This window comes from Vanacampus margaritifer, chromosome 16 (genome assembly GCF_051991255.1).
Source record: "Vanacampus margaritifer isolate UIUO_Vmar chromosome 16, RoL_Vmar_1.0, whole genome shotgun sequence".
Classification (NCBI taxonomy): Eukaryota; Metazoa; Chordata; class Actinopteri; order Syngnathiformes; family Syngnathidae; genus Vanacampus; species Vanacampus margaritifer.
This window is the reverse complement of record NC_135447.1, coordinates 15846570-15867453: the sequence shown is the minus strand read 5'-3', so window position 1 is coordinate 15867453 and position 20884 is coordinate 15846570. Positions and strand designations below refer to the sequence as shown.

Genomic DNA, 20884 nt, shown 5'->3' with positions numbered 1-20884 from the left:
AAAGTGTGCAGAAAATCACACTTGTTTTGAAGAAGATAATTGCAGACCTTGATCAAGTGAGAGACCAAGTACCAGTTAAAAGCAAACTGCTGTTGAGTGGAAGTGTCCAGTTGGATAGTCAACTGTCAAGCATGGGGAAACAAAAAGAAGAACTTGAGAAGCACAGGGAGAAGATGGAACAACTACAGTCCGAGCTGAAAGTGCGGCAAGATCACAATATGGCTAACATGCAATCCCTCGAAACAGAGAAGGCCACTCTCCAGGAGGTGAATGAGAAGAAACTTGAAAACATTTACAAAAAAGCACTCCAACTGGAAGCCAACAAAGATGACATGGATAAAATATCACTTACCTTGAAAAATATGGTTGCAGACCTTGATCGGTTTACAGACCAAATACCATTTAAAAGCCAACTGCTATTGAAAGGAAGTGTCCAATTGGGTAGTCTGTTGTCAAGCATGGTGAAACAAAAAGAAGAACTTAACGTGAACAGACAAGATGTTGATGCGGCTACAGTCAGAATCAACAAAGAAAGAACAATGTTAAATCTAATGAAGAACAGTCTTGTTGTAGACCAAGAGAGACTAACACTGGAGAAGGAGAAGACGGAACAACTGCATTCTGATCTGAAAGTGCGGCAAGATCACTTAATGACTAACATGCAATCGCTAGAAACAGTGAAGGCCACTCTCCAGGACGTGAATGAGAAGAAAGTTAAAGGCAATTATAAAACATTACTAGATTCAGAAGCCAACAAGAAAAGTTTGCAGAAAATCACACTTGTTTTGAATAAGATAATTGCAGACCTTGATCAAGTGAGAGACCAAGTACCAGTTAAAAGCAAACTGTTGTTGAGTGGAAGTAGCCTGTTGTCAAGAATGGGGAAACAAAAAGAAGAACTTGATAGAAACAGACAAGATATTGATGCTGCTACAGACAGAATCAACAATGAGAGGACAATGTTAAATTCAATGAAGAACAGTCTTGATGTAGACCAAGAGAGACTAACACTGGAGAGGAAGAGGACGGAACAACTACAGTCTGAGCTGAAAGTGAGGCAAGATCACTATATGGCTAACATGCAATCCCTAGAAACAGAGAAGGCCACTCTCCAGGAGGTGAATGAGAAGAAACTTGAAAACATTTACAAAAAAGCACTCCAATTGGAAGCCAACAAAAATGGCATGGAGAAAATATCACTTACCTTGAAAAATATGCTTGCCGACCTTGATCAGATTACAATCCAAATACCATTTAAAAGCCAACTGCTGTTGAAAGGAAGTGTCCAGTTGGGTTGTCTGTTGTCAAGCATGGTGAAACAAAAAGAAGAACTTGACGTGAACAGACAAGATGTTGATGTGGCTACAGTCAGAATCAACAAAGAAAGGACAATGTTAAATCTAATGAAGAACAGTCTTGTTGTAGACCAAGAGAGACTAACACTGGAGAAGGAGAAGACGGAACAACTGCATTCTGAGCTGAAAGTGCAGCAAGATCACTTAATGACTAACATGCAATCTCTAGAATCAGTGAAGGCCACTCTCCAGGACGTAAATAAGAAGAAAGTTAAAGGCAATTATAAAACATTACTCGATTCAGAAGCCAACAAGAAAAGTGTGCAGAAAATCACACTTGTTTTGAAGAAGATGCTTGCAGACCTTGATCAAGTGAGAGACCAAGTTCCAGTTCAAAGCAAACTTCTGTTCAGTGGAAGTGTGCAGTTGGGTAGTCTGTTGTCAAGCATGGTGAAACAAAAAGAAGAACTTGACGTGAACAGACAAGATGTTGATGCGGCTACAGTCAGAATCAACAAAGAAAGGACAATGTTAAATCTAATGAAGAACAGTCTTGTTGAAGACCAAGAGAGACTAACACTGGAGAAGGAGAAGACGGAACAACTGCAATCTGAGCTGAAAGTGCAGCAAGATCACTTAATGACTAACATGCAATCTCTCGAATCAGTGAAGGCCACTATCCAGGATGTGAATGAGAAGAAAGTTAAAGGCAATTATAAAACATTACTCGATTCAGAAGCCAATAAGAAAAATGTGCAGAAAATCACACTTGTTTTGAAGAAGATGATTGCAGACCTTGATCAAGTGAGAGACCAAGTACCAGTTAAAAGCAAACTGTTGTTGAGTGGAAGTAGCCTGTTGTCAAAAATGGGGAAACAAAAAGAAGAACTTGATAGAACCAGACAAGATATTGATGCTGCTACAGACAGAATCAACAATGAGAGGACAATGTTTAATTCAATGAAGAACAGTCTTGATGTAGACCAAGAGAGACTAACACTGGAGAAGGAGAAGATGGAACAACTGCATTCTGAGCTGAAAGTTGGGCAAGATCACTTAATGGCTAACATGAAATCACTAGAAACAGTGAAGAACACTCTCCAGGAAGTGAATGAGAAGAAACTTGAAAACACTTACAAAAATTCACTCCAATTGGAAGCCAACAAGGGTGGCATGGAGAAAATATCACTTACCTTGAAAAGTATGCTTGCAGACCTTGATCAGATTACAGACCAAATACCATTTAAAAGCCAACTACTGTTGAAAGGAAGTGTCCAGTTGGGTAGTCTGTTGTCAAGCATGGTGAAACAAAAAGAAGAACTTGACGTGAACAGACAAGATGTTGATGTGGCTACAGTCAGAATCAACAAAGAAAGGACAATGTTAAATCTAATGAAGAACAGTCTTGTTGTAGACCAAGAGAGACTAACACTGGAGAAGGAGAAGACGGAACAACTGCATTCTGAGCTGAAAGTGCAGCAAGAGCACTTAATGACTAACATGCAATCTCTAGAATCAGTGAAGGCCACTCTCCAGGATGTAAATGAGAAGAAAGTTAAAGGCAATTATAAAACATTACTAGATTCAGAAGCCAACAAGAAAAGTGTGCAGAAAATCACACTTGTTTTGAAGAAGATAATTGCAGACCTTGATCAAGTGAGAGACCAAGTACCAGTTAAAAGCAAACTGCTGTTGAGTGGAAGTGTCCAGTTGGATAGTCAACTGTCAAGCATGGGGAAACAAAAAGAAGAACTTGAGAAGCACAGGGACAAGATGGAACAACTACAGTCCGAGCTGAAAGTGCGGCAAGATCACAATATGGCTAACATGCAATCCCTCGAAACAGAGAAGGCCACTCTCCAGGAGGTGAATGAGAAGAAACTTGAAAACATTTACAAAAAAGCACTCCAATTGGAAGCCAACAAAGATGACATGGATAAAATATCACTTACCTTGAAAAATATGGTTGCAGACCTTGATCGAATTACAGACCAAATACCATTTAAAAGCCAACTGCTATTGAAAGGAAGTGTCCAATTGGGTAGTCTGTTGTCAAGCATGGTGAAACAAAAAGAAGAACTTAACGTGAACAGACAAGATGTTGATGCGGCTACAGTCAGAATCAACAAAGAAAGAACAATGTTAAATCTAATGAAGAACAGTCTTGTTGTAGACCAAGAGAGACTAACACTGGAGAAGGAGAAGACGGAACAACTGCATTCTGAGCTGAAAGTGCGGCAAGATCACTTAATGACTAACATGCAATCGCTAGAAACAGTGAAGGCCACTCTCCAGGACGTGAATGAGAAGAAAGTTAAAGGCAATTATAAAACATTACTAGATTCAGAAGCCAACAAGAAAAGTGTTCAGAAAATCACACTTGTTTTGAAGAAGATAATTGCAGACCTTGATCAAGTGAGAGACCAAGTACCAGTTAAAAGCAAACTGTTGTTGAGTGGAAGTAGCCTGTTGTCAAGAATGGGGAAACAAAAAGAAGAACTTGATAGAAACAGACAAGATATTGATGCTGCTACAGACAGAATCAACAATGAGAGGACAATGTTAAATTCAATGAAGAACAGTCTTGATGTAGACCAAGAGAGACTAACACTGGAGAAGAAGAGGACGGAACAACTACAGTCTGAGCTGAAAGTGAGGCAAGATCACTATATGGCTAACATGCAATCCCTAGAAACAGAGAAGGCCACTCTCCAGGAGGTGAATGAGAAGAAACTTGAAAACATTTACAAAAAAGCACTCCAATTGGAAGCCAACAAAAATGGCATGGAGAAAATATCACTTACCTTGAAAAATATGCTTGCCGACCTTGATCAGATTACAATCCAAATACCATTTAAAAGCCAACTGCTGTTGAAAGGAAGTGTCCAGTTGGGTTGTCTGTTGTCAAGCATGGTGAAACAAAAAGAAGAACTTGACGTGAACAGACAAGATGTTGATGTGGCTACAGTCAGAATCAACAAAGAAAGGACAATGTTAAATCTAATGAAGAACAGTCTTGTTGTAGACCAAGAGAGACTAACACTGGAGAAGGAGAAGACGGAACAACTGCATTCTGAGCTGAAAGTGCAGCAAGATCACTTAATGACTAACATGCAATCTCTAGAATCAGTGAAGGCCACTCTCCAGGACGTAAATAAGAAGAAAGTTAAAGGCAATTATAAAACATTACTCGATTCAGAAGCCAACAAGAAAAGTGTGCAGAAAATCACACTTGTTTTGAAGAAGATGCTTGCAGACCTTGATCAAGTGAGAGACCAAGTTCCAGTTCAAAGCAAACTTCTGTTCAGTGGAAGTGTGCAGTTGGGTAGTCTGTTGTCAAGCATGGTGAAACAAAAAGAAGAACTTGACGTGAACAGACAAGATGTTGATGCGGCTACAGTCAGAATCAACAAAGAAAGAACAATGTTAAATCTAATGAAGAACAGTCTTGTTGTAGACCAAGAGAGACTAACACTGGAGAAGGAGAAGACGGAACAACTGCAATCTGAGCTGAAAGTGCAGCAAGATCACTTAATGACTAACATGCAATCTCTCGAATCAGTGAAGGCCACTATCCAGGATGTGAATGAGAAGAAAGTTAAAGGCAATTATAAAACATTACTCGATTCAGAAGCCAATAAGAAAAATGTGCAGAAAATCACACTTGTTTTGAAGAAGATGATTGCAGACCTTGATCAAGTGAGAGACCAAGTACCAGTTAAAAGCAAACTGTTGTTGAGTGGAAGTAGCCTGTTGTCAAAAATGGGGAAACAAAAAGAAGAACTTGATAGAACCAGACAAGATATTGATGCTGCTACAGACAGAATCAACAATGAGAGGACAATGTTTAATTCAATGAAGAACAGTCTTGATGTAGACCAAGAGAGACTAACACTGGAGAAGGAGAAGATGGAACAACTGCATTCTGAGCTGAAAGTTGGGCAAGATCACTTAATGGCTAACATGAAATCACTAGAAACAGTGAAGAACACTCTCCAGGAAGTGAATGAGAAGAAACTTGAAAACACTTACAAAAATTCACTCCAATTGGAAGCCAACAAGGGTGGCATGGAGAAAATATCACTTACCTTGAAAAGTATGCTTGCAGACCTTGATCAGATTACAGACCAAATACCATTTAAAAGCCAACTGCTGTTGAAAGGAAGTGTCCAGTTGGGTAGTCTGTTGTCAAGCATGGTGAAACAAAAAGAAGAACTTGACGTGAACAGACAAGATGTTGATGTGGCTACAGTCAGAATCAACAAAGAAAGGACAATGTTAAATCTAATGAAGAACAGTCTTGTTGTAGACCAAGAGAGACTAACACTGGAGAAGGAGAAGACGGAACAACTGCATTCTGAGCTGAAAGTGCAGCAAGAGCACTTTATGACTAACATGCAATCTCTAGAATCAGTGAAGGCCACTCTCCAGGATGTAAATGAGAAGAAAGTTAAAGGCAATTATAAAACATTACTAGATTCAGAAGCCAACAAGAAAAGTGTGCAGAAAATCACACTTGTTTTGAAGAAGATAATTGCAGACCTTGATCAAGTGAGAGACCAAGTACCAGTTAAAAGCAAACTGCTGTTGAGTGGAAGTGTCCAGTTGGATAGTCAACTGTCAAGCATGGGGAAACAAAAAGAAGAACTTGAGAAGCACAGGGACAAGATGGAACAACTACAGTCCGAGCTGAAAGTGCGGCAAGATCACAATATGGCTAACATGCAATCCCTCGAAACAGAGAAGGCCACTCTCCAGGAGGTGAATGAGAAGAAACTTGAAAACATTTACAAAAAAGCACTCCAATTGGAAGCCAACAAAGATGACATGGATAAAATATCACTTACCTTGAAAAATATGGTTGCAGACCTTGATCGAATTACAGACCAAATACCATTTAAAAGCCAACTGCTATTGAAAGGAAGTGTCCAATTGGGTAGTCTGTTGTCAAGCATGGTGAAACAAAAAGAAGAACTTAACGTGAACAGACAAGATGTTGATGCGGCTACAGTCAGAATCAACAAAGAAAGAACAATGTTAAATCTAATGAAGAACAGTCTTGTTGTAGACCAAGAGAGACTAACACTGGAGAAGGAGAAGACGGAACAACTGCATTCTGAGCTGAAAGTGCGGCAAGATCACTTAATGACTAACATGCAATCTCTAGAATCAGTGAAGGCCACTCTCCAGGATGTAAATAAGAAGAAAGTTAAAGGCAATTATAAAACATTACTCGATTCAGAAGCCAACAAGAAAAGTGTGCAGAAAATCATACTTGTTTTGAAGAAGATGATTGCAGACCTTGATCAAGTGAGAGACCAAGTACCAGTTAAAAGCAAACTGTTGTTGAGTGGAAGTAGCCTGTTGTCAAAAATGGGGAAACAAAAAGAAGAACTTGATAGAACCAGACAAGATATTGATGCTGCTACAGACAGAATCAACAATGAGAGGACAATGTTTAATTCAATGAAGAACAGTCTTGATGTAGACCAAGAGAGACTAACACTGGAGAAGGAGAAGATGGAACAACTGCATTCTGAGCTGAAAGTTGGGCAAGATCACTTAATGGCTAACATGAAATCACTAGAAACAGTGAAGAACACTCTCCAGGAAGTGAATGAGAAGAAACTTGAAAACACTTACAAAAATGCACTCCAATTGGAAGCCAACAAGGGTGGCATGGAGAAAATATCACTTACCTTGAAAAGTATGCTTGCAGACCTTGATCAGATTACAGACCAAATACCATTTAAAAGCCAACTGCTGATGAAAGAAAGTGTCCAGTTGGGTAGTCTGTGGTCAAGCATGGTGAAACAAAAAGAAGAACTTGACGTGAACAGACAAGATGTTGATGTGGCTACAGTCAGAATCAACAAAGAAAGGACAATGTTAAATCTAATGAAGAACAGTCTTGTTGTAGACCAAGAGAGACTAACACTGGAAAAGGAGAAGATGGAACAACTTCATTCTGAGCTGAAAGTGCAGCAAGAGCACTTTATGACTAACATGCAATCTCTAGAATCAGTGAAAGCCACTCTCCAGGATGTAAATGAGAAGAAAGTTAAAGGCAATTATAAAACATTACTAGATTCAGAAGCCAACAAGAAAAGTGTGCAGAAAATCACACTTGTTTTGAAGAAGATAATTGCAGACCTTGATCAAGTGAGAGACCAAGTACCAGTTAAAAGCAAACTGCTGTTGAGTGGAAGTGTCCAGTTGGATAGTCAACTGTCAAGCATGGGGAAACAAAAAGAAGAACTTGAGAAGCACAGGGAGAAGATGGAACAACTACAGTCCGAGCTGAAAGTGCGGCAAGATCACAATATGGCTAACATGCAATCCCTCGAAACAGAGAAGGCCACTCTCCAGGAGGTGAATGAGAAGAAACTTGAAAACATTTACAAAAAAGCACTCCAACTGGAAGCCAACAAAGATGACATGGATAAAATATCACTTACCTTGAAAAATATGGTTGCAGACCTTGATCGGTTTACAGACCAAATACCATTTAAAAGCCAACTGCTATTGAAAGGAAGTGTCCAATTGGGTAGTCTGTTGTCAAGCATGGTGAAACAAAAAGAAGAACTTAACGTGAACAGACAAGATGTTGATGCGGCTACAGTCAGAATCAACAAAGAAAGAACAATGTTAAATCTAATGAAGAACAGTCTTGTTGTAGACCAAGAGAGACTAACACTGGAGAAGGAGAAGACGGAACAACTGCATTCTGATCTGAAAGTGCGGCAAGATCACTTAATGACTAACATGCAATCGCTAGAAACAGTGAAGGCCACTCTCCAGGACGTGAATGAGAAGAAAGTTAAAGGCAATTATAAAACATTACTAGATTCAGAAGCCAACAAGAAAAGTTTGCAGAAAATCACACTTGTTTTGAATAAGATAATTGCAGACCTTGATCAAGTGAGAGACCAAGTACCAGTTAAAAGCAAACTGTTGTTGAGTGGAAGTAGCCTGTTGTCAAGAATGGGGAAACAAAAAGAAGAACTTGATAGAAACAGACAAGATATTGATGCTGCTACAGACAGAATCAACAATGAGAGGACAATGTTAAATTCAATGAAGAACAGTCTTGATGTAGACCAAGAGAGACTAACACTGGAGAGGAAGAGGACGGAACAACTACAGTCTGAGCTGAAAGTGAGGCAAGATCACTATATGGCTAACATGCAATCCCTAGAAACAGAGAAGGCCACTCTCCAGGAGGTGAATGAGAAGAAACTTGAAAACATTTACAAAAAAGCACTCCAATTGGAAGCCAACAAAAATGGCATGGAGAAAATATCACTTACCTTGAAAAATATGCTTGCCGACCTTGATCAGATTACAATCCAAATACCATTTAAAAGCCAACTGCTGTTGAAAGGAAGTGTCCAGTTGGGTTGTCTGTTGTCAAGCATGGTGAAACAAAAAGAAGAACTTGACGTGAACAGACAAGATGTTGATGTGGCTACAGTCAGAATCAACAAAGAAAGGACAATGTTAAATCTAATGAAGAACAGTCTTGTTGTAGACCAAGAGAGACTAACACTGGAGAAGGAGAAGACGGAACAACTGCATTCTGAGCTGAAAGTGCAGCAAGATCACTTAATGACTAACATGCAATCTCTAGAATCAGTGAAGGCCACTCTCCAGGACGTAAATAAGAAGAAAGTTAAAGGCAATTATAAAACATTACTCGATTCAGAAGCCAACAAGAAAAGTGTGCAGAAAATCACACTTGTTTTGAAGAAGATGCTTGCAGACCTTGATCAAGTGAGAGACCAAGTTCCAGTTCAAAGCAAACTTCTGTTCAGTGGAAGTGTGCAGTTGGGTAGTCTGTTGTCAAGCATGGTGAAACAAAAAGAAGAACTTGACGTGAACAGACAAGATGTTGATGCGGCTACAGTCAGAATCAACAAAGAAAGGACAATGTTAAATCTAATGAAGAACAGTCTTGTTGAAGACCAAGAGAGACTAACACTGGAGAAGGAGAAGACGGAACAACTGCAATCTGAGCTGAAAGTGCAGCAAGATCACTTAATGACTAACATGCAATCTCTCGAATCAGTGAAGGCCACTATCCAGGATGTGAATGAGAAGAAAGTTAAAGGCAATTATAAAACATTACTCGATTCAGAAGCCAATAAGAAAAATGTGCAGAAAATCACACTTGTTTTGAAGAAGATGATTGCAGACCTTGATCAAGTGAGAGACCAAGTACCAGTTAAAAGCAAACTGTTGTTGAGTGGAAGTAGCCTGTTGTCAAAAATGGGGAAACAAAAAGAAGAACTTGATAGAACCAGACAAGATATTGATGCTGCTACAGACAGAATCAACAATGAGAGGACAATGTTTAATTCAATGAAGAACAGTCTTGATGTAGACCAAGAGAGACTAACACTGGAGAAGGAGAAGATGGAACAACTGCATTCTGAGCTGAAAGTTGGGCAAGATCACTTAATGGCTAACATGAAATCACTAGAAACAGTGAAGAACACTCTCCAGGAAGTGAATGAGAAGAAACTTGAAAACACTTACAAAAATTCACTCCAATTGGAAGCCAACAAGGGTGGCATGGAGAAAATATCACTTACCTTGAAAAGTATGCTTGCAGACCTTGATCAGATTACAGACCAAATACCATTTAAAAGCCAACTACTGTTGAAAGGAAGTGTCCAGTTGGGTAGTCTGTTGTCAAGCATGGTGAAACAAAAAGAAGAACTTGACGTGAACAGACAAGATGTTGATGTGGCTACAGTCAGAATCAACAAAGAAAGGACAATGTTAAATCTAATGAAGAACAGTCTTGTTGTAGACCAAGAGAGACTAACACTGGAGAAGGAGAAGACGGAACAACTGCATTCTGAGCTGAAAGTGCAGCAAGAGCACTTTATGACTAACATGCAATCTCTAGAATCAGTGAAGGCCACTCTCCAGGATGTAAATGAGAAGAAAGTTAAAGGCAATTATAAAACATTACTAGATTCAGAAGCCAACAAGAAAAGTGTGCAGAAAATCACACTTGTTTTGAAGAAGATAATTGCAGACCTTGATCAAGTGAGAGACCAAGTACCAGTTAAAAGCAAACTGCTGTTGAGTGGAAGTGTCCAGTTGGATAGTCAACTGTCAAGCATGGGGAAACAAAAAGAAGAACTTGAGAAGCACAGGGACAAGATGGAACAACTACAGTCCGAGCTGAAAGTGCGGCAAGATCACAATATGGCTAACATGCAATCCCTCGAAACAGAGAAGGCCACTCTCCAGGAGGTGAATGAGAAGAAACTTGAAAACATTTACAAAAAAGCACTCCAATTGGAAGCCAACAAAGATGACATGGATAAAATATCACTTACCTTGAAAAATATGGTTGCAGACCTTGATCGAATTACAGACCAAATACCATTTAAAAGCCAACTGCTATTGAAAGGAAGTGTCCAATTGGGTAGTCTGTTGTCAAGCATGGTGAAACAAAAAGAAGAACTTAACGTGAACAGACAAGATGTTGATGCGGCTACAGTCAGAATCAACAAAGAAAGAACAATGTTAAATCTAATGAAGAACAGTCTTGTTGTAGACCAAGAGAGACTAACACTGGAGAAGGAGAAGACGGAACAACTGCATTCTGAGCTGAAAGTGCGGCAAGATCACTTAATGACTAACATGCAATCGCTAGAAACAGTGAAGGCCACTCTCCAGGACGTGAATGAGAAGAAAGTTAAAGGCAATTATAAAACATTACTAGATTCAGAAGCCAACAAGAAAAGTGTTCAGAAAATCACACTTGTTTTGAAGAAGATAATTGCAGACCTTGATCAAGTGAGAGACCAAGTACCAGTTAAAAGCAAACTGTTGTTGAGTGGAAGTAGCCTGTTGTCAAGAATGGGGAAACAAAAAGAAGAACTTGATAGAAACAGACAAGATATTGATGCTGCTACAGACAGAATCAACAATGAGAGGACAATGTTAAATTCAATGAAGAACAGTCTTGATGTAGACCAAGAGAGACTAACACTGGAGAAGAAGAGGACGGAACAACTACAGTCTGAGCTGAAAGTGAGGCAAGATCACTATATGGCTAACATGCAATCCCTAGAAACAGAGAAGGCCACTCTCCAGGAGGTGAATGAGAAGAAACTTGAAAACATTTACAAAAAAGCACTCCAATTGGAAGCCAACAAAAATGGCATGGAGAAAATATCACTTACCTTGAAAAATATGCTTGCCGACCTTGATCAGATTACAATCCAAATACCATTTAAAAGCCAACTGCTGTTGAAAGGAAGTGTCCAGTTGGGTTGTCTGTTGTCAAGCATGGTGAAACAAAAAGAAGAACTTGACGTGAACAGACAAGATGTTGATGTGGCTACAGTCAGAATCAACAAAGAAAGGACAATGTTAAATCTAATGAAGAACAGTCTTGTTGTAGACCAAGAGAGACTAACACTGGAGAAGGAGAAGACGGAACAACTGCATTCTGAGCTGAAAGTGCAGCAAGATCACTTAATGACTAACATGCAATCTCTAGAATCAGTGAAGGCCACTCTCCAGGACGTAAATAAGAAGAAAGTTAAAGGCAATTATAAAACATTACTCGATTCAGAAGCCAACAAGAAAAGTGTGCAGAAAATCACACTTGTTTTGAAGAAGATGCTTGCAGACCTTGATCAAGTGAGAGACCAAGTTCCAGTTCAAAGCAAACTTCTGTTCAGTGGAAGTGTGCAGTTGGGTTGTCTGTTGTCAAGCATGGTGAAACAAAAAGAAGAACTTGACGTGAACAGACAAGATGTTGATGCGGCTACAGTCAGAATCAACAAAGAAAGGACAATGTTAAATCTAATGAAGAACAGTCTTGTTGTAGACCAAGAGAGACTAACACTGGAGAAGGAGAAGACGGAACAACTGCAATCTGAGCTGAAAGTGCAGCAAGATCACTTAATGACTAACATGCAATCGCTAGAAACAGTGAAGGCCACTCTCCAGGATGTGAATGAGAAGAAAGTTAAAGGCAATTATAAAACATTACTCGATTCAGAAGCCAACAAGAAAAGTGTGCAGAAAATCACACTTGTTTTGATGAAGATGCTTGCAGACCTTGATCAAGTGAGAGACCAAGTACCAGTTAAAAGCAAACTTCTGTTGAGTGGAAGTGTCCAGTTGGGTAGTCTACTATCAAGCATGGTGAAACAAAAAGAAGAACTTGAGAAGAACAAGGAGAAGATGGAACAACAACTTTCTGAGCTGAAAGTGCGGCAAGTTCACTATATGGCTAACATGCAATCCCTAGAAACAGAGAAGGCCACTCTCCAGGAGGTGAATGAGAAGAAACTTGAAAACATTTACAAAAAAGCACTCCAAGTGGAAGCCAACAAAAATGGCATGGAGAAAATATCACTTACCTTGAAAAATATGCTTGCAGACCTTGATCAGATTACAATCCAAATACCATTTAAAAGCCAACTGCTGTTGAAAGGAAGTGTCCAGTTGGGTACTCTGTTGTCAAGCATGGTGAATCAAAAAGAAGAACTTGAGAAGGACAAGGAGAAGATGGAACAACTACATTCTGAGCTGAAAGTGGGGCAAGATCACTTAATGGCTAACATGAAATCACTAGAAACAGTGAAGGCCACTCTCCAGGAAGTGAATGAGAAGAAACTTGAAAACACTTATAAAAATATACTCCAATTGGAAGCCAACAAGGGTGGCATGGAGAAAATATCACTTTCCTTGAAAAATATGCTTGCAGACCTTGATCAGATGACAGACCAAGTACCATTTAAAAGCAAACTGCTCTTGAAAAGAAGTATCCAGTTGGGTAGTCTGTTGTCAAGCATGGGGAAACAAAAAGAAGAACTTGAGAAGGACAAGTTGAAGATGGAACAACGACTTTCTGAGCTGAAAGTGCGACAAGATCACTTAATGGCTAACATGCAATCGCTAGAAACAGTGAAGGCCACTCTCCAGGATGTGAATGAGAAGAAAATTAAAGGCAATTATAAAACATTATTCGATTCAGAAGCTGACAAGAAAAGTGTGCAGAAAATCACACTTGTTTTGAAGAAGATAATTGCAGACCTTGATCAAGTAAGAGACCAAGTACCAGTTAAAAGCAAACTGCTGTTGAGTGGAAGTGTCCAGTTGGGTAGTCTGTTGTCAAGCATGGTGACACAAAAAGAAGAACTTGACGTGAACAGACAAGATGTTGATGCGAATACAGTCAGAATCAACAAAGAAAGGACAATATTAAATCTAATGAAGAACAGTCTTGTTGTAGACCAAGAGAGACTAACACTGGAGAAGGAGAAGACGGAACAACTGCATTCTGAGCTGAAAGTGCAGCAAGAACATTTTATGACTAACATGCAATCTCTAGAATCAGTGAAGGCCACTCTCCAGGATGTGAATGAGAAGAAAGTTAAAGGCAATTATAAAACATTACTCGATTCAGAAGCCAACAAGAAAAGTGTGCAGAAAATCACACTAATTTTGAAGAAGATGCTTGCAGACCTTGATCAAGTGAGAGACCAAGTACCAGTTAAAAGCAAACTACTGTTGAGTGGAAGTGTCCAGTTGGGTAGTCTGTTGTCAAGCATGGTGAAACAAAAAGAAGAACTTGACGTGAACAGACAAGATGTTGATGCAGCTACAGTCAGAATCAACAAAGAAAGGACAATGTTAAATCTAATGAAGAACAGTTTTGTTGTAGACCAAGAGAGACTAACACTGGAGAAGAAGAAGACGGAACAACTAAAATCTGAGCTGAAAGTGCGGCAAGATCACTATATGGCTAACATGGAATCCCTAGAAACAGAGAAGGCCACTCTCCAGGAGGTGAATGAGAAGAAACTTGAAAACATTTACAAAAAAGCACTCCGATTCGAAGCCAACAAAGATGGCATGGAGAAAATATCACTTACCTTGAAAAGTATGCTTGCAGACCTTGATCAGATTACAGACCAAATACCATTTAAAAGGCAAATGCTGTTGAAAGGAAGTGTCCAGTTGGGTACTCTGTTGTCAAGCATGGTGAAACAAAAAGAAGAACTTGACGTGAACAGACAAGATGTTGATGTGGCTACAGTCAGAATCAACAAAGAAAGGACAATGTTAAATCTAATGAAGAACAGTCTTGTTGTAGACCAAGAGAGACTAACACTGGAGAAGGAGAAGACGGAACAACTGCATTCTGAGCTGAAAGTGCGGCAAGATCACTTAATGACTAACATGCAATCGCTAGAAACAATGAAGGCCACTCTCCAGGACGTGAATGAGAAGAAACTTGAAAACACTTATAAAAATATACTCCAATTGGAAGCCAACAAGGGTGGCATGGAGAAAATATCACTTTCCTTGAAAAATATGCTTGCAGACCTTGATCAGATGACAGACCAAGTACCATTTAAAAGCAAACTGCTCTTGAAAAGAAGTATCCAGTTGGGTAGTCTGTTGTCAAGCATGGTGAAACAAAAAGAAGAACTTGAGAAGGACAAGGAGAAGATGGAACAACTACATTCTGAGCTGAAAGTGGGGCAAGATCACTTAATGGCTAACATGAAATCACTAGAAACAGTGAAGGCCACTCTCCAGGAAGTGAATGAGAAGAAACTTGAAAACACTTATAAAAATATACTCCAATTGGAAGCCAACAAGGGTGGCATGGAGAAAATATCACTTTCCTTGAAAAATATGCTTGCAGACCTTGATCAGATGACAGACCAAGTACCATTTAAAAGCAAACTGCTCTTGAAAAGAAGTATCCAGTTGGGTAGTCTGTTGTCAAGCATGGGGAAACAAAAAGAAGAACTTGAGAAGGACAAGTTGAAGATGGAACAACGACTTTCTGAGCTGAAAGTGCGACAAGATCACTTAATGGCTAACATGCAATCGCTAGAAACAGTGAAGGCCACTCTCCAGGATGTGAATGAGAAGAAAATTAAAGGCAATTATAAAACATTATTCGATTCAGAAGCCAACAAGAAAAGTGTGCAGAAAATCACACTTGATTTGAAGAAGATGCTTGCAGACCTTGATCAAGTGAGAGACCAAGTACCAGTTAAAAGCAAACTGCTGTTGAGTGGAAGTGTCCAGTTGGGTAGTCTGTTGTTAAGCATGGTGAAACAAAAAGAAGACCTTGACGTGAACAGACAAGATGTTGATGCGGCTACAGTCAGAATCAACAAAGAAAGGACAATGTTAAATCTAATGAAAAACAGTCTTGCTGTAGACCAAGAGAGACTAACACTGGAGAAGGAAAAGACGGAACAACTGCATTCTGAGCTGAAAGTGCAGCAAGATCACTTAATGACTAACATGCAATCGCTAGAAACAGTGAAGGCCACTCTCCAGGATGTAAATGAGAAGAAAGTTAAAAGCAATTATAAAACATTACATGATTTAGAAGCCAACAAGAAAAATGTGCAGAAAGTCACACTCGTTTTGAAAAAGATGATTGCAAACCTTGATCAAGTGAGAGACCAAGTACCAGTTAAAAGCAAACTGTTGTTGAGTGGAAGTAGCCTGTTGTCAAGAATGGGGAAACAAAAAGAAGAACTTGATAGAACCAGACAAGATATTGATGCTGCTACAGACAGAATCAACAATGAGAGGACAATGTTAAATTCAATGAAGAACAATCTTGATGTAGACCAAGAGAGACTAACACTGGAGAAGGAGAAGACGGAACAACTACATTCTGAGCTGAAAGTTCAGCAAGATCACTATATGGCTAACATGCAATCCCTAGAAACAGAGAAGGCCACTCTCCAGGAGGTGAATGAGAAGAAACTTGAAAACATTTACAAAAAAGCACTCCAATTGGAAGCCAACAAAGATAACATGGAGAAAATATCACTTACCTTGAAAAGTATGCTTGCAGACCTTGATCAGATTACAATCCAAATACCATCTAAAAGCCAACTACTGTTGAAAGGAAGTGTCCAGTTGGGTAGTCTGTTGTCAAGCATGGTGAAACAAAAAGAAGAACTTGACGTGAACAGACAAGATGTTGATGCGGCTACAGTCAGAATCAACAAAGAAAGGACAATGTTAAATCTAATGAAGAACAGTCTTGTTGTAGACCTAGAGAAACTAACACTGGAGAAGGAGAAGACGGAACAACTGCATTCTGAGCTGAAAGTGCAGCAAGATCACTTAATGACTAACATGCAATCGCTAGAAACAGTGAAGGCCACTCTCCAGGATGTGAATGAGAAGAAAGTTAAAGGCAATTATAAAACATTACTCGATTCAGAAGCCAACAAGAAAAGTGTGCAGAAAATCACACTTGTTTTGAAGAAGATGCTGGCAGACCTTGATCAAGTGAGGGACCAAGTACCAGTTAAAAGCAAACTGCTGTTGAGTGGAAGTGTCCAGTTTGGTAGTCTATTGTCAAGCATGGGGAAACAAAAAGAAGAACTTGAGAAGGACAAGGAGAAGATGGAACAACGACTTTCTGAGCTGAAAGTGCTGCAAGATCACTTAATGGCTAACATGCAATCGCTAGAAAAAGTGAAGGCCACTCTCCAGGATGTGAATGAGAAGAAAATTAAAGGCAATTATAAAACATTACTCGATTCAGAAGCCAACAAGAAAAGTGTGCAGAAAATCACACTTGTTTTGAAGAAGATGCTTGCAGACCTTGATCAAGTGAAAGACCAAGTACCAGTTAAAAGCAAACTGCTGTTGAGTGGAAGTGTCCAGTTGGGTAGTCTGTTGTCAAGCATTGTGAAACAAAAAGAAGAACTTGACGTGAACAGACAAGATGTTGAAAAACATTTTTGTCAGATACAAGAAAGTGTTCAATTTGAAAGTGAAATGATGAAGGACAGTAATCAAATAAAAGTCCAACGGTCAGAGGCAAGCGGTGTTCAATGCACCAGGCTCAGCAGAGCAGGAAATGCCTCTGAATTTGTTCGGGCAAAATTAAAACTTTTAAATCACAGGCTACATGATAACTTTGAAAAGATTTTGCATCAGTTAGCACACAGAAATAAATATTGCCTGTATTTGAGTAAAATAATGGAAGACATGTGTCATGAACTTGAGCAAAAACTAATCTTCAGTGGCTATCGCAACCTGACGGAACGGAAGACCACCCATATTGTTATGAATAAATCAAACAAGGGGATACAAACTGAAGTTGATTCTAAAAAGTGGCAAAGGTTGATGAAAGCAGATGAAATACAAAATAAAGACCACAAGAAATATGCTCAGCAGAATAGAATTGTGATGCAGACAAAACAATTTGAAACAAAGAGTAGCCTTGAAAAGACTATAACGAGCCAATGCATGCAGTCAGAAGGAGAATATCCTCTAACTGTATTCATCAGTGACAAAATTGAAAAAGAACAGAAACAGAGCCTTTCCACTCAGCCTGAGTCATTGGCCAAAAGAGGTGTTTCCACAGTAAACAAAACCTCTAAAATAGACTGCCTGCGAAAAATCTGGAAGGATACAAACATGGAAAAGAAGGAGATTGATCAGATGAAATGCACAGGCTACGAGATGAGAAAATACTTAGAAAAACAGCTCAAGGTGATTACCAATTTTGTTCAAACATATGGGTTACAAAAGGAAAAGACATTTGTCAAGAAGAAAACATTACATCAAAGATTTAGTACGACATGGCAAAGTCATTCAGAGGCAATGCATAAAACACAGGATGAAAAGTATTTTAGCCTTGAGGAACTTAAAAATGAGATGATTTGTGATATTGAGACCCGAGCTTTCAAGAAAAGAAAATAGGATCAAGGCGCTGCATACTTGCTAAAAGACTCAGTTGGATAGAAGAAAATGGTAGTAAAGTGCCTTATGTGTTATTGCTATGTGTTACAGAATGTGAAGTTTATGTGTTTGCTTCAGAAGAATGATGAATGTCAGCCAAGCCATTTAGATAGCTGAATAGGGAAATCTAAATGACTCTATGATGTTATTATTAACTACCTGAAACGTGCTAAGAATAATGTGCGTCATGGGAGAAAGTGGCTTCCCAAATCCGCCTAAATTTGAAGTAACTTGTACTTTAAAATTGTTCCTCTAAATTTTAGAGCCGAATTTGGATCTTACGCACGAGAGGGGAGTGGCCTGGACGCATGGCTAATTTGCATGCCGCCATTTTTCATTTTTGCCTTTTAAAAGCTGAGAACGAGAATGCCTCGCCCCTTCCTGTACTTTTTTCGTTCCTACACACTCGGCGGTCACATGTTCACGGACTTTCTTTCTTTTGGCTAGCGACCACGTGGCTCTTTCTTCTATCAAAGCCACCGTTTTTTGGACTTTGTCACAGCAACTTCTCGCCTGGATGGGCTGCAAAAGCAAGGTGTCTAACATGACTATTGCTGGTGCCCCTTTGGACTATCATTTGTGTTCTTGCAACTTTTTCTCTTTTTTTTCTCCACTGGAAGTCGGGTCAATAGGCTCAGGCCAGCCTCCCACCATCCACGCTAAACGTGGACCACCTGTGAGTGCCCAGCGGCCGTGACGACTCAGCTCATCCTCCGGGACAGAGCGGATACGGACCCAGCACCGAAGTTCGGCAGCTAGGGCGTATCCAGCAGCGAATCTCGCTGCGAAAAGGAGCATTTAGCCGTGTGCGCATCGGCTCCGCCATCGGCCTCTGGGATTCCACCGGCTGACCTGACAACTGGTGGAGCTTTTTTTCTTAACCTGTGCCGTGCAGTTGCGCTGTGCTTGAAAGGGGACTCTGTGTCCAATCCTCTCTCTCTTGTGCGCCTGGTTCAACTTGGACAAATCATAAGTCGCACCTTTTTTGCAAATTCGACCGCATAACGCTGATGCAACTATTCTTGCAAACACACACCGGATTTGTCAAGCAAAATATTCCACCTTGAATCTTGATTCCCTTTTGTTTTTCCCCCTTTACATTCCAAATTACCTTTTCATCTTAGCTTTTGTTGGGTTGCATGTTTCCTTTTTATTTTATTAGCTTCATTTTGTTTCCTTTTTATCTCTTGATAGAATAGTTAGGTTAGGCAGTGCATTTGACTCTGTATGTCATGAAATTAGTGAATAAATTTGTGTTCCTTTGATCAAATTCCGCCTGAATCATCTTTGTGTTTGAGTGGATTATTTCTTCAACTAATTCAAAGAACCACGAAATTCTAAGTGTAGTGACTCCAGATTATGAGTACTTGAGGATTTAATTAGTTGGTTATCCCCAAATTAAGCAAAATCAAACGTGGTTCCCCGAAATGTTACTGAGATCCTGTTTACACGTAGCCGGGGGTTTTGCAAATGAGAAATATTTTTCTGCAGTTTGCCCTGTCATTGACACGTCCGTCCGCGTAGTGCTGGGCGATATGACGATATTTATCGAAAAGACAATTGGGAAAAAAATGATCGTGTCATTTTCTTCCTGTCGTGTCTATCATCATTTGTCACTTACAGCAAAAAAATAATGCTAATACTGCACATAAACACGTTGCGCTTTCGCTCCTAATTTAGTAATCACAGCCTCCGTGGTGGCATATAAGAAGCACTTCTTCAGTTACAAGTATTGACGTTCTCACGAAGAGATTACGAGGCGTGATTAACGAAGATTAAAGACGTAGAAGCCTTGCTAGGCTAACCGCTTTGCTAACCGGCTAACGTTTTCATGAAACTGACATTAATTTAAGTGCATGGGTGATGATTACACTTTTTACAAAGTTCTCGCTGGTACTGCGTTAAATCGGAGTATGTCAAACTTTTAATAGCAAAACAGCTGGCCTTTTAACGAGTCTCTGGGGAGAAAAGGTAATGCTACACAATTAGCTAAACAGGAAGTGATGTGATTGTTACGGCGTCCCGTATACGTCAACCGGGAGGAGGAAGATTAAGCAAACAGGCTTGATAAGTGATTCAAAAAATGGATGGATAGTATATATTTAAGTTGAATACCTTTCATATCACTAAATATTTGTTTTCTCACTGCAGTCCTGAGTTTTGATATTGACTTGTTTTCTAAATATTATAGTACATCTCATCACTTTTTATTTTTAAACAATTTCTGTATCCCCTATTTAGATTCATGAATACATTTGTAAAAAAAATTATATATATATGTCAGTGGTTACTGTGCCTCTTTTGTGAACCTTTGATAATTTTATATAGTAGCCCTACTGGATGCATTTCTCTTTTGATACAGATCTGTTTAATGTCACTTCAAAATAAAAAGAAAATAAACAGTCATAGCGTGTTGTAAAAAAAATTTAAATAGGAAAACTGAAAATATATTGTTGTATATCGTTATCGTGATATAACATAGCCTATATTGTGATATAAGTTTTTTTTCCATATCGCACCCAGCACTACAACACACAACATACAACACATCCGCGGGGATTTTTTTCATTAGAAACAAAGGTTTCCAAAATCTCCGGCCACAGTGAAGTTTTGCGTATTTCTCCGGATCTGCGTTCGCGTGTGTCCAGCGTAAACAGAGTTTTACGTCGTCGCTCTACACACGTTACTCAAACACATACCTCAAGTTGTTAAAAAAGGAGAAAACTTTGATCAATTAATAAATGAATCATTAACTCAGTGCAACACTTGCAATATTATATTGTGCAAAGGAGGATGCACGATGTGTTGGA

The 20884-nt window shown here is 39.3% G+C and overlaps 2 protein-coding genes across 3 annotated transcripts in view; one reads left to right on the top strand and one right to left on the bottom strand.

The window, feature by feature from the left end:
* The window catches only part of sytl2a (synaptotagmin-like 2a), a 78907-nt gene that overhangs the window by 55499 nt on the left and 2524 nt on the right, over nucleotides 1-20884 (bottom strand). The gene's annotated exons all lie outside the window — the stretch shown is intronic.
* Nucleotides 14489-19355, top strand: LOC144036789 (uncharacterized). Its single transcript, XM_077547683.1, has 2 exons — nucleotides 14489-17825; nucleotides 18338-19355. The coding sequence occupies exons 1-2, from the start codon at nucleotides 14508-14510 to the stop codon at nucleotides 18620-18622; spliced, it is 3603 nt and encodes a 1200-aa protein (XP_077403809.1). The 5' UTR covers nucleotides 14489-14507; the 3' UTR covers nucleotides 18623-19355.

Excerpts from the sequence above, each read along its gene's own strand:
- LOC144036789 (XM_077547683.1), top strand. The coding sequence starts at position 14,508 with ATGACTAACATGCAATCGCTAGAAACAATGAAGGCCACTCTCCAGGAC. Across the intron at positions 17,826-18,337 it reads ACTTAGAAAAACAGCTCAAG|AGCCGAATTTGGATCTTACG; the intron begins GTGATTACCAAT and ends TCTAAATTTTAG.